At 35.9% G+C, this 17,127-nt stretch overlaps 1 protein-coding gene across 1 annotated transcript; it reads right to left on the minus strand.

The window, feature by feature from the left end:
* Positions 1–16,535: 16,535 nt before the first annotated feature.
* Positions 16,536–16,970, minus strand: LOC138902102 (uncharacterized). Its single transcript, XM_070189914.1, has one exon. The coding sequence runs from the start codon at positions 16,968–16,970 to the stop codon at positions 16,536–16,538; it is 435 nt and encodes a 144-aa protein (XP_070046015.1).
* Positions 16,971–17,127: the final 157 nt, after the last annotated feature.

Consider the following 17,127-nt stretch of genomic DNA (forward strand, 5'->3'; position numbering starts at 1 on the left):
GAAAAATAATGATAGTTCTATCATATAAGCAACTTGTAAATTAGCTTAAAAAGAAATACTAATCATTTGACTAGTCGTAGGTAGCTGATTTTTTATTCTAAGTCAACCCTAGCTTTCTTGTTGGTTATATTTTGACCACTTAACTTGTCAACGACTTCAATTCTATGTGCTTCAATAATATCAAAATTAGCCTTAGCAAAAGTGGGACTAATTTGGCATAACATTGAGAATTGGAAGGAAAAAATTGTAGCAACCTTTAAAGCATATTTCAATAACATTATGCAATAAAGATTGCTATAATAGAATAGTTTCAATGTTCTTTTTTACTTTATCTATAGCCAGTTGAGTTTATTTCTTTCAAAATTCAGAAGCATTTAATTATGCCTTCGAAACATACTTTTCATAAAATTTCACCCGCATTTGGATATATTCATGCAATATGTTTGTATATAGACTCCTCTCACGACGAAAAAATATATAAACTCCTATCACTTAACCGTGGTTGATTTATAGATATTCTTACCTCATTAAATTGCTTAACTACTACAAATTTAAGTAAGTTTAATTTTTACACATATTTTCTTGTTTCCCTCCACATTCTTAGAAAAGGACAACTGTAAACTCTATAAATAGAAATATTTAAAGGATTTCTTTCCCAAATGGTGGCCTTACTAAAAGGAGAAATTAAAGAGGAGAACAAGTTGAATCACAACCCTACTATATTTGAAGGACGACTTCGTCCATATTTGACTTTTATTCAATAAAAAGAAAATAAGGCATAAAAATACATTAAATATTTTTAAAAAATTAGAGGAGGCTATACACTCAAAGATTTATACTTACACCTAGCTATTCCGTTTCTCACGTGATAAATTCAATGTGTTGGTCAAATGAAAAATAATATAGTTGTCTTTGAATTCCATTAAATTTTATTTTCGAAAATTTATTTTTATGGAGCTTTCAATCATTTTCAGCAATAGGGCAAATTTAGTTTCTTCCGCAGCCCTTAGCGTCGGCTGCTCAAGAAATTTGACTAATTGCTTCTTCAATCTAAAATGAATTCAGAGCGAAAAACAACGTCGCATTTTATAATAAAAAGGTGTTCGTTGTTGTAGGCTTGTAGCAAGTTCAAACTAAATAAGAGGAGAAAAAAAGAATCCTCTTTTCTTAGCGATGTGACATAAGATAATTAATGAAAAGAGTTGCAACAAATTAAAAAGTTACCATTCTTCTAAAGTGGAGTGCATGCACTTGGAAATGATTTGGTCTTTTTTTAATTTTCATTTAAAGCAAACTTTCTAAATTGACATGCTACGTTCTTTTGTAGCATTGAATAATTAAATATATCAAATTAATTAGAGTTACAAAAGAAGATTTAACGCATGTACTACAAATTTTCTGTCACTTTAAATAAAAGAATAATGGAGTAGCTTTTTAGCTTCAAGAGAAAGATTTTAACTTTTTGGTCAAAGACAAACTTTATTTTTTCAATCCTAAAAGTTTGCAAAATGTTGAAAAAACTTACTCCATATGAACTTTTCTACTACTTTGACTTGTCTCAGTTTATGGGTTTAATCGTTATTTCATTGGTTAAACTTTTAACTTGTTACCAACAAACTTTTATTGTGGAATGATAAATATTTCTTCTTCCTTAATAAGAGGTATCTAGTTCAAGCCTAAGGTATAACGTTGTCTTTGTTAGGGAGCGCTTTACTCTCCCAATGTAGGACTTCTCGGCGCAAATCCGAATTTAGTCGGACATCAATGCAAGTAGCGGACACCGGATGAAAACCTAAAAAAAAAAAAAATTGCTCTTCTTCTTTTTTTAGGATTATATACTCACTACAACTTACAATAACTCTTATACTTAATCAGGGGTTAGATTAGAGCCTTGAAATGAAATGATTTTTACGTTGCACGAATTCGAATTAATGATAACTCATTTTAAGAAGCATATACTTGCAAAAGGCAGATTGCAATCAACGATATTCCAGTAGGTTTAGGACATTGTTTAGAAACTTTTGGAAAAGAATGACTTACTAGTCTGGCAAAGGATATATTGGGACTTATCGAAACAAAAAAGTACTAATTGGTAATTTTTGCATTTTTTAAATTTTATTCGAGAAGCTATATTCTTGTCATATATTATGACTCATATTTTTTATCCTACAGAATATCCAATAAATATTTTCTTCTTAATGTTATCATTTCAATCAATGAGCGGATTAATATCCAAATATATCCATTTATTATGACTCATAGTTTATTTGTGAATTAAATTTGACTTTCCCAATAATCAAAGGATAAAATACTGGTCAATCGAAGGGAAACGTCATAGGTGATGATTGAATTTTATTGTTTTTTCTTAGTTTTTGGCTATAGTCAATTACAAATAATTTTTTAAGTGAAAAGAATCTTTAGACTTATTTATTTCTTCTTAAACTATAACAAATTTGTAGACTTGTCTTTTCTCATATTTGATTGCTGAATATGGAAATGGGTTCTTCAAAGAAACTAAATAATTATTAAGTTTTTCAACATTTTTTTAATCATTTATTAATTTCATATAAATTATTTTATTGATCACCAAATTTGGTTCCACAAAATGACAGTTTAGCAGTCAATTTAATGAATCCAACATACAAAACAGATTTTTTCTTAATTTCCTGTCTTATTATATTAGGTAGGTGCACATACTTCCCCTTTTGGACAATTCTAAAACTTTTAACCTTATTATAAATCGGAGAAGAGGATTTGCACTGAGCCATGACAATGATATCAGTGTACGGCAACTATTGTTTGTCCAATTTAGGAATGTTCACTAAAAATCGAAATTCAATTCAACTCGAGAAAGAAAACTAATATTTTTTTTGTTTGATTTATTTTTTGGTTCTTTAATTTTAAAAACGATAAAATTCAGTTTGCTTTTGCTTTTAAGTTGATAAGAAATTATCAGACACTTGTTATGATCAACTTGTATATAACTCGACTATTCTATCAATTTGGCATTGGCTAACAGATGAGAAAAAGTTTGTATTTATTCGAATTTGAACAATAGTCTCAAAATTTTCACCTACCTAACTAATAGCTAGACGATACCGTTGAGTGCAATACTAGAGCTATATTACAGACCAATATAATGAAGGGCAAAGGTCCAAATATGTTCTTGTACTGTACGAAATTAAGCACATTTGCCCTTCGTTAATACTTTAGTTCAAATATGCCCTTACCATCACATAATTGGTCCATATATGCCCTTAGAGTTACATAATTAGCCCATATATGCCCTTTTCGAAACGAAATTCACCCAAATTAATTAGCTCTTTCGTTAATTGTATCAAAGTGTATTACAAACACTATTTCCTTTTTATTAGTATTTTTTCTTTACCTTTCTCTTTTCTTTCTTCTTTTTTCTTTTCTTCTCTTTTTTTTCCCTTTTTCTTTCTCCCTTATTCGTTTCCTCCATTATTGATTTCTCCATTTTTGTCACAAATTTCACTTGACAAAACTCATGAATTCCAATTACTAAGAAAAATCTCCCATAAAGTAATCAAGTTCCAGTTTCACTAGCCCTCTAAATAAACGAAATTAAATTGTTCCAAAAATTATAGTTTAAACTTTAAAATAATAAAAACATCTCAACCCTTAACGATACTCAAAAGACCAAAATATTTAAATTGTTTTCAGAAAGATAATTTAATGATTAAAAGCCTAGAGTTCAAGTTGTAGTGTTATAAATTTGAGTTTTTAGTCTTTTTTCAGCTTGACATTTTTTTTTTTATTAACTATGTAAATTAGGGGTGTACATGGAACAGGTTGGTTTCGCTTTTGTCAAAACCAAACCAAACCAATTATATCGGTTTGGATTGTTTGGTTTTGTAGGATTTTTTGGATTTTTTGTTACATAAATATTATTTCAATCTTACTTTGTTAAATTTTTTGGAATTAAATATATGTTTAGTAAAAATTAAAAAATTGACAAACATATGATCTATTAAAATATTCTTATGCGAGAATTTTCTTAGTAATTAGAATTCATGAGTTTTGTCAAGTGAAATTGGTATAGAAAATGGAGAAGACATCAGTAATGGAGGAAATCGGATAAGGGAGAAAGAAAACGGAAAAAAAAAGAGAAGAAAAGAAAAAAGAAGAAAGAAAAGAGATAGGTAAAGAAAAAAAGTACTAATAAAAAGAAAATAGTGATTGTAATACACTTTAATACAATTAACAAAAGAGCTAATTAGTTTTGGTGGATTCCGTTTTGAAAGGGGCATATATGACCCAATTGTGTAACTCTAAGGGCATATATGGACCAACTATGTAACGGTAAGGGCATATTTGAGCTAAAGTATTAACGAAGGGCAAATGTGCTCAATTTCGTATAGTACAAGGGCATATTTGGACCTTTTCCGTATAATGAATTATATCAATGGTTCAAAATTGTAACTATCTTAATACAGTGGTCGTTTGGACATAAGAAATTTTTTTTTTTTTTCCAAAAAATTTTTACTTTTTTTTCGAAATCAGCGTTTGTTCATAAAATTTCTAATTTTCGCTTGAAGATACATTTTGGAAATTTTCGAAAATTTAAAAAACTCCAAAAAGCTGTTTTTCAAAAAAAATTACTCAAATCACTCACAAAACTTCAAAAATAACCCAAAATTATATTCATGTCCAAACACAACTCTAAATTTCAAATACCATTTTCATTTGAAAAATAATTTTCCTCTATTTTGAAATTTTACAATTCTTATGTCCAAACGCCCACTTAATCAAACTCAAATTTTTGCTTTAATATTCTAGCCAAAATAATAGATTATAACCTTTGTTGGTAGGGAGCCATATATATTTGTGTGATATCACAACGTGAAAGATCTTTGTATTCAGCCTTTGTCTTATAGGTGGTTCTCGGTTGCCTCCACATCGGCATTGTATTGGGCCACCCGAAGAGAAATTACAAGAAGGCGCTGGAAAAGTGAAGACGCGATGTTGCCAGAAAGGAAAAATTTCATATGTACATTCCAAAATATATTTACAAAGGCCTGATAAAGCGACCTCAAGACAAACAAAAAAGAATATACATAAGAAAAAACAAAAAAAAACTGAAAAGATGCTAAGGCATCTACGATTGGTCTTCACCAGGGCCTGACTCGTCACCGGAACCATCGGAGCCCTCAAAACCCTTAGAGCTTTCGGCACCCTCGGGCTCATAAAGCTCCTTGGCCTCAGCCCCGAGCCTCTTAGCTTCCTCGATCTCAGCCGATAAGTTGAAACCTCGGGCGTGAATCTCTTCGAGGATCTCTCTTCAGGAAAGTCGCTTCATGTATTCAGCCTTTGTCTTTAGGCGGGTCTCGGCTGCCTCCACATCGACCTTGTACTGGGCCTCTATTTCCTCGGCATCAGTGGAGATTGTGTCCAATTTGGACTTCAGTGCCTCATATTCTCTTCCGAGTGCATCGCGTTCTGCGACGGCCGAGCTCAACTGTGCTCGGAGATCATCATTCAGTTGAGGCAACTTATCAGCTTTGTCCTTCGACACCCGTAGTTGGTTCTCAACCGATGCCAGCTCCGCCTTCGCAGTTTCCTTCTCCGAAGCCGGCATGTCCATCCTGCCCTTCCACACTTCGGTCATAGCCTTGACCACGTTCATCTCGGCTCGGAGTTGGTCGATCAGGTCGATCTTCTGTTGAACCTGCGAGGTTGTGTTGTTAGTCACCATGACTAGCTCCTCGTATTTAACTTCAAAGACCTTTACCTTTTCAACCAGGTCGGCATGCTCCCGCTTCAGTATCGAGGCCTCATTCTGAACTTTGTCCAGCTCGGTCTAGAGGTCTTTAAGAGCCTCGTCCTATTGCTCACTCATACTTGTACATGTCCTTCTTCCGGACCTGTTCTTTGAGCTCGAACTCGAGCTGGCTGATTTCCAAGCGGTACCGGAGGAAGCTTTCATGATGAAGCACTGAAGCCTGTAAAACAGTGAAACTAGTAAGAGATATCAAGGGAAAACTTAGGTGGGATTCATGAAGGGAGTATGAAAGTGTTAAAACCTTACCTGGTTCAGCGCATGCTATGCCTCATTAAAGAGACTTGGCGTGCCCACCTCGTTCATCTTTATCTGGTCCTCCTCGGTCACCAGGCATCGGAGGTAGCTGACTACATCCATCGGAGCAGACAGGATCCGGGCATCCTCCAGGACTTTAAGAACAACCGTTCTCTTTCACTCGGGGTCCACGCTCGGGGCAGGGAATTGTTTCACCAACCTTGGGCTCGTACTCGGCCCATTAGCTCTCGAAGGCATGTCCTTCTTCGGGATCTCCAGGTGACCCAGCCCGGAGAAATCTTCCAATGTGGACATGTCCATGCCATCGAAGAACAAGTGGAGAGGATCATATGTACCCTGAAATCCTTCACTTGACTTTTCCTTACCCGTTTCGGCCTCTTCAAGCATGGACTCGGTATAGGATGGCTTCTCGATGATGTCTATCACACTGGTCGCCTTCTTCAGAACAGGAACGACTTCCTGGGAAGTCACAGCCCCCATCTTCATTTCGGCCTCTCGAATCGGAAGGGGATCGGCCTCGTGTCCCCTTTCCTTGGTCTTCGCCTGCTCCCCAGCAGGGGTTGATCCATGGGCGACAAAGATGCCGTCTTGTTCGGGCCCACCATGAATAGTATGAACTGAGCCTTACCCGGTGGATCAAACGAAGTAAGAGTACTAATATATGAGATCGAAATCGAAGTTGGGAACTCTTTGTATCAAGGTCCGAATGGGGTGCCCATCATCGGACCAGATGAGATAACATTCCCCGAACCCAGAACGAGATCCAAGACCTCGGAAAATATGGCAAACGACTGCACACGACTAACAGAGGACCGTGATATCCGTACCCAACCGGATATCATGATGCAAATCTCACCCAATGTCGGTAACAAATCAGTAATTAACGAAAAAGGGGGATTTTTACCTTTTCTAGAATTGTACTAGGGATGAAACTCCCCTACTATATAAAGGGGAAGTTTTTTATTTAATAGGACATAATGTAACACACATACCAAGGCAATACAATTTCATTTTTTGCTCTCTAGCTATAGCAAAGCTATTACTTTACTGTTTGTTATTCATTCTCTGTTGGCTCCGAACCGGGGGTCTGATCGAGGGCAAAACTATTGTCCAATCCAAGTTCAAGTTGGGCCATAACGTTACGACTGGTTTGATTAATCATTGTGTCTTTAATTCATTTATCTAGCATTCTTGATTATTTGTGTTGAATCTATCCGCATATCCTTAAAATCGCGTACAAATTTAATTATTATCCGTTTTAAGGGTAAACAATCTTCAATATGAAAATATCAAGTATTCGTTTAGATTAATGGAAAAGGATTTAGAATTAATAGCAACAATAAATAAGGAAAAAATATTTAATAAAAACATTGAATATGTATTAGGTTTTGGACTTCAAGTTCAGAATTTTTGACATGATATTGAGAATACGATTATACTGAAAAACTTACATTAAAAATGTTACTTTTTCCCCTCTTTTTTTTTTTGTGATTGAAACTTCTCAAATGCCAAATAAAAAGACCAATAACTTCAAAAAGATTTGCATCTGGAGAACGAATCTTTTAATTCAATTTTTCAAGTTCTTAATGGTAAAATTTTATCTAATATTTTGGACTTTAAATTAAACTACTCAAATTTTTATATCACTCAATAAAGTTTTTCACAACAAAATCCCGTGTATTACATTATATCACATGGCTAATATTTGTTTAAGAACTAAAGGTTTTGTGTCTTGTAAAAATAGTACCACTATAAACTATTAGTATGAAAAGAATGCGGCACTAACTCTACTTGAGTTTCTTTTGTATAACTAAGCAAATTAATTTCCTTCCAAAAATTATCACGCTAACCTTGAATATGTGATAATATTAACTCTCGTATGATTTAATCCACACTAGGCTAGAGTGTTGCTCACTTGATTCTTTACTGCTTCAAGTTTGAACGTTTGACGTAGAAGTTTCTTTTAACAAATGAACCTTTTGGCCTTATTAAAAGGAACTTTACAAAATTTGAGATAGTAACACAATTTAATACAAGACACTCATTTAAAATAAAAGAAGATTATTTATTGATGAAAAACTTACCTACAAAATTTGTTGACCTTCATGTGAAGAAACCTTCCAACACAATTCACAAAGAGGTTTGTTTCTACAGTTCTTACAAAAATAGGTACAATATTGGTTATTGTGTGTCTCACATACTATTGACTCGTCAAAATCAGTTCTTAATAAAGTTGACAATCATGGTGGATAATTACTCCTCTTCGTATCAAAAATTTAATTGAACAAATAGTACCCGGGGCTTTGGCAAGAAGAATGAAAAAGAATATTAACTAATTACTTCAATATATAGTAGCATAATCCCAAACTAGACAAGCGCTAAATATATATAGACATGTCAAAACCTTAATCCTAACCGGTAATGGATTTAAATCCATGTAGAACAATATATTGCTTTTCCTAATAATTTTCGGAAAAGGAAGAAATTTGGAAATATAGAACCTCCACTTAAACTATTTTTTGTTATAAATTTAGTGTTCGGACAGACTTGCATGCACATTAGCTAAGAGGCATGTTTAACTAAGCTTTCAAAATTTGCTTTGTTATGTTTTTTCGTCTAAGTGAATTTTCAGAGAATTATTTTGGCCTTACTAAAACTATGTTGGTAAAGGAAGGGATGTGTGATAATGAAGGAGGGAACTCAGTCATATGGTCGCGAGGCCAAGAGATGTATGGAACAACAACACAACAACAACAACATACCCAATATTATCCCACACTGTGGGGTCTGGGAGGGTAGTGTGTACGCAGATCTTACCCCTACCTTGTGAGGATAAAGAGACTATTTCTAATAGACCCTCGGCTCAGGAAAGTATAAGCACCACATTAATGGGAAAAAAAAAGACAAGAAGGGACAGTACCAAAAACCATATTGTATTAGTAAAAAAAATAAATATTACACGTGGAATTATATGAGGATGACAGGGCAAGATACGTGGATTACTAAGAAGATGACAACTGGAGTGTCGCATTAAAAGATTCACAATTTATAACAGGTACGAGCAAATCACTCACGAGACAAAAGGGTACGGTTGCTCGAGCCTAAATTACTCAGTGAAGAGAAATAGGCAGGATGAATCAAGACAGTAAAGAGGAAAGATTCATGAACCTCTAATTAATGTGGAAGAAGAATCGGAACCGTTACAGAATCTTCATAAACAGTTTCGGTTGCCAATTATAATATTTCATTAATGTCATTAATGCTCATAATGATTCGGTCATAAAAGGGAAGAAACGTTATATTTGTAAATTCCTATATAAGAGAAGGGAATTTCACTTGTAAAGACAGGCTCTGATTACTATTGGAATATAACTACTTTCTTGTGCTTTCAATCGATTATTTTGTCATTTCTTGTTCTAATTTCCTTTCTTATTTCTGAGAGAATATTAAATTTTTTGATTATCAGTAACCCGAGTACTTCTAAAAATAGGCTTTGATTGAGAATCAAATTCTTTGGTTAAACAAATTGGTTCTGTTACCGGGAATCTGATAATTTTCTCTTACTTTCTAAATCACTCTCTCTCAACTGAATCATGTCGAATGTCAATGACAACAACCAATAGGTGGAAGGAACTCCAGTTCCATCACCTCAGGGAACCCCACGCAATTCAAGAGAAACATCACCAGAAAGATCCACTGCTCATAACAATGAATAACATGGAAATGAACAAATTGTCGAGCAGGATGCTGTGAAGCAGTTAATTGATGAGTACGTGAATGATGCTCTCCATGCTTTCGTGAGGGGACTACCAGTTGTGCCACCCACACCTCCACCAAACAATACTGCAACTGTGAAAATTTCACAGTCAGGGTTGGTTAATTCTGGAAGCGGAGGAACTCCTAACGAGTCACGTGATGGGAGACCAGGTACGCCTAATAATTCTGATTTACAAACTTTAATATTAACCTTGCAGAAATAGGTTCTGGAAGAACAAAACGACCATATTGAGCAAATACACGGCGTACCACCTGTGATCAAAGGAGTTGATTTTGATAAATATTCACAACAACCATGGAAACCAAGCACAGCTCCATTACCAATTCCCAAAAAATTCAAAATGCCTGACATCCCAAAATACGATGGAACGACCGATCCACGTGACCACATCACTGCATTCACCACGGGAATAAAAGGCAATGATTTAACCAAGCAGGAGATTGAATATGTGCTGGTCAAAAAGTTTGGGGAAACACTTACTAAAGGAGCGTTAACATGGTACTCTCTTTTACCTGAAAATTCTATTGACTCTTTTGCTGAGCTTGCAGATCGATTTATAAAAGCACACTCGGGTGCACAAAACATTAAAAAGAGAATGGAGGATATATTCAAAGTAAAGCAAGGAGATACAGAATTGCTTCGAGAATTCGTAGACAGATTCCAACGTGAAAGAATGTTGCTACCAAGAGTACCCAACAATTGGGCAGCCATGGCATTTGCAAGCAATTTAAACGAGAAAAGTTCAAAAGCTACGAGGAGGCTTAAAGAGAGCCTACGAGAATTCCCTGCCACGACATGGAATGATGTCTATAATAGGTACAGTACCAAATTATGAATCGAAGAAGATATCGTAGCTCAGTCAAGGGTTGAAGAAAAAACAGGTTCGAGGCGGTCTGAATCTGAGAAGAGGTCCGGTAAGAATAGGTACGAGCCTTATATGGGACCTTCGGGGCGAGAAGCTCGTTCCAAATTCTAAAACACGCGGGCTGATGACAGGTTCGCAAATAGAGATTCAGGTTCGTCATCGTCGAGATTCAGCAAATATTGAGGTGAACGCAACAGAGATGCTAATACAAACGCAAGGATTGGGGACTACAATTTTAACGTAAGTACATCCGAGTTGGTCGTTGTTTTAAGAAGCATGGGGGATAAGGTACGATGACCTAAAGAGATGAGATCAAATCCAAATAGAAGAAACCTAGACTTTTGGTGTGAGTTCCATAATGACCACGGCCATAGAACATCAGACCGTAGATTATTACAAGGTGAGGTGGAATATTTATTGAAGCAGGGCTATCTGACAGAATTGTTCAGCGAGAAAGGCAAACAAGCTTACATGAAAAATAGGCAAGAGCCCCAAAAACCTCCATCTCCAAAGAGAACAGTAAATGTGATAAACGGCGGAGAAGAAGTCAACGGCGTAACCTATACAGCTGCGAGAAAAACAACAAAGTTCACAATAACTCACGGGAAGCGAACTCGCCAAACTTTGGAAGACGGCAACATAACCTTTGATGATGCAGATGCCAATGGATTAATGATTCCTCACAATGATGCATTGGTAATATCTTTACTTATACATGATACTAATGTAAAACTAGTTTTGATTGACTCAGGTAGCTCCGTGAACATTATTATATTACGAGTGGTGAACGAAATGATGATGGGCGATCGTGTAGTTCCAAAAGCACGTTCCTTATCTGGGTTTGATAACTCAACCGTTGTTACAAAGGGCGATATTGAACTAACCACATACACAGAAGGGGTCATCAAAGAAACAAAATTTCAAGTGATAGACACGGATATGATCTATAATATGATTCTTGGGAGGCCGTGGATTCATGATATAGATGTTGTGCCATCCACATTACATCAGGTTATCAAATTCCCTTCAAAATGGGGAATTCAACAAATTCGAGGAGATCAACAAACTTCAAGGAGCATCAATTCGGTGATACAGCCAAGTCAAAAAGATACGAGTGCAAGTCAAAATGATGCGGGTGCGAGTGAGAAAGATGCGGTAAATCAAATTTCAACAGAAACTATATCAAAACAAACAGACGTGGATTCCAGACCACATGTAATTCAAGAGCCAGAGGAGAACGAAAACATTAAAACAACAATTGAGGAGCTTGAAGTTGTTCCACTTTTCGAACAATGGTCAGATCGAAGAATTCATTTCGGAGCAAGGTTAAACCTAGAAAGGGGAGGTAAGTTAATTGAATATTTAAAAGCTAACGCTGATTATTTTGCATGGTCCCATTCAGATATGACAGGTATACCTCCAAAGGTGATGACTCATAAATTAAATGAAGATCCATCATTCATACCTGTCAAACAAAAGAAGAGGAAGCAAGGATCATTCAAAAATCAAGTGATCGATAAAGAGGTACAGAAACTCTTAAAGATCGGTTCAATACACAAGGTAAAATATCCTAATTGGTTAGCTAATACTGTGGTAGTTCCGAAAAAGAAGGTAAATGGAGAGTTTGTGTAGATTACACTGACTTAATTAAAGCATGCCCGAAGGATTCATTCCCTTTACCACATATAGATCAGTTGATTGATGTTACCATGGGTCACGAATTATTAAGCTTTCTAGATGCGTATTCTGGTTATAATCAAATAAAAATGGACCGCTTAGACGAAGAAAAAACTTCATTTATTACAAACAGGGGGACTTATTGTTACAAAGTCATGCCTTTTGGCTTGAAAAATGTTGGAGCCACGTATCAGAGGTTGGTGACCAAGATGTTCCAAGAACACCTGGGGAAGACGATGGAAGTGTACATTGACGATATGTTGGTCAAATCTACACAAGCGGAAGATCATTTTCAAGATCTTTCAACTACCTTCGAGATCCTCCGCAGATACAATATGAAACTGAACCCAGAAAAGTGCGCTTTTGGCGTAGCTTTAGGTAAGTTTCTAGGCTTTTTCGTATCTAATGGAGGAATTGAAGTAAATCCTGCACAGATTAAAGCTATTGAAGAAATACCCTATATACTCACAAGCAAAAAAGAGGTACAAAGATTGACAGGTAGGATTGCAGCTCTGGGAAGATTCATTTCAAGATCTTCAAAGAAAAACTTTAAATTCTTTTCAGTATTAAAGAAGCAAAATCAGTTTGAATGGACTGAGGAATGCCGACAAGCCCTCAATGATTTGAAGGCATACTTAACAAATCCTCCCCTACTGTCTAAACCAAGGGATGGAGAAAGACTATTTGTATATCTTGCAGTTGCAGAAGTAGTTGTAAGCACAGTTTTAGTAAGGGAGGACAAAGGTAAACAATCTCCTATTTATTATGTTAGTAAATCTTTATTAGATTCTAAAACTAGATATCCTCATCTAGAGAAACTAGCTTTAGCATTAGTCATGGCAGCTAGGAAATTGAGACCATATTTTCAATGCCATCCTATCTCCGTAGTAACTGCATATCCATTAAGGAATATTTTACATAAACAAGAATTGTCAGGCAGACTAGCCAAGTGGGCAATAGAACTAAGTGAATATGACATTATTTATCAACCTAGAACAGCAATAAAATCTCAAGTTTTAGCAGATTTCGTCGCAGATTTTAATACAAAAATAATTCCTGAAGTAGAAAAGGAGTTATAAATTTTTACTAGAGCTAATCCAGGTACGTGGACTTTATTTATTGATGGCTCTTCAAATGTCAAAGGAGCCGGTTTGGGTATTGTCTTAATCCCACCCTCAAGTGAAAGTATAAGACAAGCAATTAAATATTACCCTATTACTAACAATGAAGCAGAGTATGAAGCTGTAATTGCAGGTTTGGAACTAGCACGAGAACTCTCTATAGAGCAAATCGTGATTAAAAGTGACTCTCAATTGGTAGTCAATCAGATGCAGGGGACTTACACTGTTAGAGAGCCACGAATGCAACAATACTTGGAAAAGGCACGAGAACTAGTCAGGCAATTCCAATTATAGAAGATCGTGCAAATACCCAGGGAAGAAAACGCAGAAGCAGGCGCGTTGGCTAACCCTGCTTCAGTTGTAGAAGTAACGAGTGAAGAAAATGCTATTGTAATACATTTATTTCATTCAGCACTTGACTAGGATAAACATGAGGTAAGCTTTAACAATTTAACCTGGGATTGGAGAAACGAGATTGTTAATTTTTTTGCAGTACGGGATCGTACCTGAAGGCAAGAAAGAATCTCAAGTGCTTCGACGAAAAGCTGCTCGTTACTGCCTAATTCGAGATAATTTATATCAAAAAATATTTGGCGGTCCTTTAGTAAGGTGCCTTGGACCCAATCAAACGTTGATGAGGGAAGTACATGAAGGACATTGCGAAAATCACGCAGGTAAAAGTTCTTTAGTTAAAACACTAATCAGGGCAAGATACTACTGGCCTAAAATGGAAGAAGATGCAGAAAATTTTGTAGCCAAATGTGATAAGTGTCAACGATATGCCAACAATATGCATCGACCTGCAGAGTTATTACATACAGTTATTTCCCCATGGCCATTTATGAAATGGGGAATGGATATAGTAGGGCCTTTACCACAAGCTAAAGGAAAGGTACGGTTCTTATTAATATTAACAGATTACTTTTCAAAATGGGTAGAAGCAGGAGCTTTCAAACAGGTACGAGAAAAGGAGGTGAAAGACTTCATTTGGTGAAACATTATATGCCGGTTTGGAGTTCCAAAAGAAATCGTATGTGATAATGGCCCACAATTTATAGGCTTGAAAATCACTGAGTTCTTTCAAAGTTGGCAAATCAAACGAATAACCTCTTCACCTTACTATCCCGTGGCAAATGGACAAGCTGAGTCAACAAATAAGATTATCATAAATAATTTGAAGAAGAGACTAGAAAAATCGAAAGGGAATTGGCCTGAAGAATAACCAGGAGTGTTATGGGCTTATAGAACCACAGCAAAAACAGCCACGAGAGAAACTTCATTTTCGCTTGTGTACAGTTCAGAAGCTTTAATCCCGGTTGAAATAGGAGAACCAAGCATGAGATTCACATTGGCAACTGAAGAGTCGAACGATGAGGAATTAAGGACAAACTTGGATTTACTCGAACAAATAAGAGAAACAACTTTAATACGGATGGCAACACAAAAGCAAATCATAGAACGATATTACAACAGAAAGGCTCACGTCAGGTACTTCAAAATTGGGGACTTCGTTCTTAAAAAGGTTTTCCAATCAACGAAAACAACCGGAGCAGGAAAGTTAAATCCAAATTGGGAAGGACCCTATAAAGTTTGAGGTATCACTGGAAAAGGTGCCTACGAGTTAGAAACCATGGATGGCAAGGTTTTACCCTAGAGTTGGAATGATGTTCATTTAAAGAAATACTATTTCTGAGCAAAAGAAATACCCACAGTCAGGTATCGTTCAATTGCGATTTTTGTTTTGTACAGTTAAAATTATACTAACAATTTTAGATGATAGGCAAAAAGCTAGCCCGCGCCAAATGATGATATTAGACCTGAAGGACATGCGGAAGCAACATTATTCTCGGTCTAGGGTTGCAACCTTTTTTATGAAAATATAAAGGGTTAAGCAGTCATCATCTAAATTATATATACCTCCGAGTCCCGTATGTTTTTCCTTTTCAGGAAATGGACCACATGGAAGAAATAATCAAGTGCTCGAGATTTCATACTTCAAAGCTCAAAAACTTGGGGGACTATATATATATAAGGAAGGCAAAGAAGACTGGAAAAGTCAGAATTCAGGTCAAGCCTATGGTCTACCCAACAAATCAAAAGTTAAGAGCAAAGTCAAGAGCCAACAATGCAAGCGTGATTCAAAAACTTATAAAGAATACACTCGTGGATGTAAACTTCAAAATCTTACAAATGTTTAGGTTAAAGGCAATATTTAATCATGGGTTGCAATATATACCCTTGAATTTTGTAAAATCTGTTGTAAAAAAATAGTTATGAAAGAGTTATAGATGATACTTGAATACATGTAAAGTATTATATAATTTGAAAGTTCGAATGATACAAAACTTCCCCAAAGTTATCCAAAGAAACGTGTGTGTTCCTATTTCTTCTTTAGTATGTTTACACCATTATGAAGTTGAGACGGCTTCTTCATTAAGTGTTGTTTATAAAAGAGCCCTCTTTTATAATTCGTACATGTTCAAAAAGTCAAGGAGTATTGAAGCATTTTTAAATGAATAATAAAAGAGTAGAATAGAAACTCAAAATGAAATATTATAAGAGTAGAACAGAAACTCAAAATGAAATATTATATAAACCCGATTAAAACTAAGTGTAAACTTAGTTCAAACCAAAGTATTTGATATTGAACCCCAAAACGGATTAGGGGTAAAACTTGCCAACCATTCCATAAATAAAAAAACAAATACAATAAACTTTCCAAACACAAGTTCATTACGGGGTAGATTCTAAAGTAGTACTATCAGTAGCGGGAGAAGTCATGATGGCATCAGCAGCAGCAGCAGAAGGTTCGACTTGAGCAGAAGATATTTGAACCCTAACTTCACCAGGAGTAAGTTTATCACCCTCGGGAATGCCGACCTCAGGTGAAGAAAAGTTTTGACTTTGCTGAGTTTTTCAATGGTTTCCTTAGTTTTTGCAATCTCAGCAGTCAAGTCAAAACCTTCCTGGTTAGCCTCCATCAAAGTCTCGAGGCGCGCGTTCAAGAAAGCCCAACCTACATCAAGAGTTGATTTATCCTCTCTCCCATTGCTCAATTTCGGCCTCCAACTCTTCTTTTTCAGTCAAAGCAACATCATAAGAAGTTTGTAAAGGGGCGAGTGATCTCTCTAAGAATTGAACTTGGTTAGAATACGCACGGAGATCTTCTTGAGTTTGGGTGAGCGTTTGAACAAGATCCCAGGCGTAAACTTCTTTTTGGTTCAGTAGTTCCTTCAAGCCCCTAATTTCTTCAGTGGCTTTGGAAAGCTGCTCAGCAAATGAAGACTCGAGAAGGTCTTTATCTTTGCCCGCTTGACTGGATGAGGCTTTCTCAACTGCCAACTCTACTGACGATATCTTCACCTGCTGCTCCAAGGTACACTTTTCTTCCTCTAAGACTTCTTTCTCAAACTGAAGACCTTCGAATTGTTCCTTCCAGTTGTCCGCTTTGGTGCGACAGTCGTTCATTAACTACTCAGTATAGACGATCCTCTTCATCATCTCTGTACCAATCAGGTTGATCTACACAATGAAAGGAAAATGTGATTGTCAAATATAGATGAAAAGGAAATCACATGCAAAATAAAAAGCTAAGGCTTATACCTTTAAAGATGAATGTACAATA

The sequence above is a fragment of the Nicotiana tomentosiformis genome, chromosome 11 (genome assembly GCF_000390325.3).
Source record: "Nicotiana tomentosiformis chromosome 11, ASM39032v3, whole genome shotgun sequence".
NCBI classification, from domain to species: Eukaryota; Viridiplantae; Streptophyta; class Magnoliopsida; order Solanales; family Solanaceae; genus Nicotiana; species Nicotiana tomentosiformis.

Coding starts and splice junctions, on each gene's coding strand:
- LOC138902102 (XM_070189914.1), bottom strand. CDS start 16,970: ATGAACGACTGTCGCACCAAAGCGGACAACTGGAAGGAACAATTCGAA.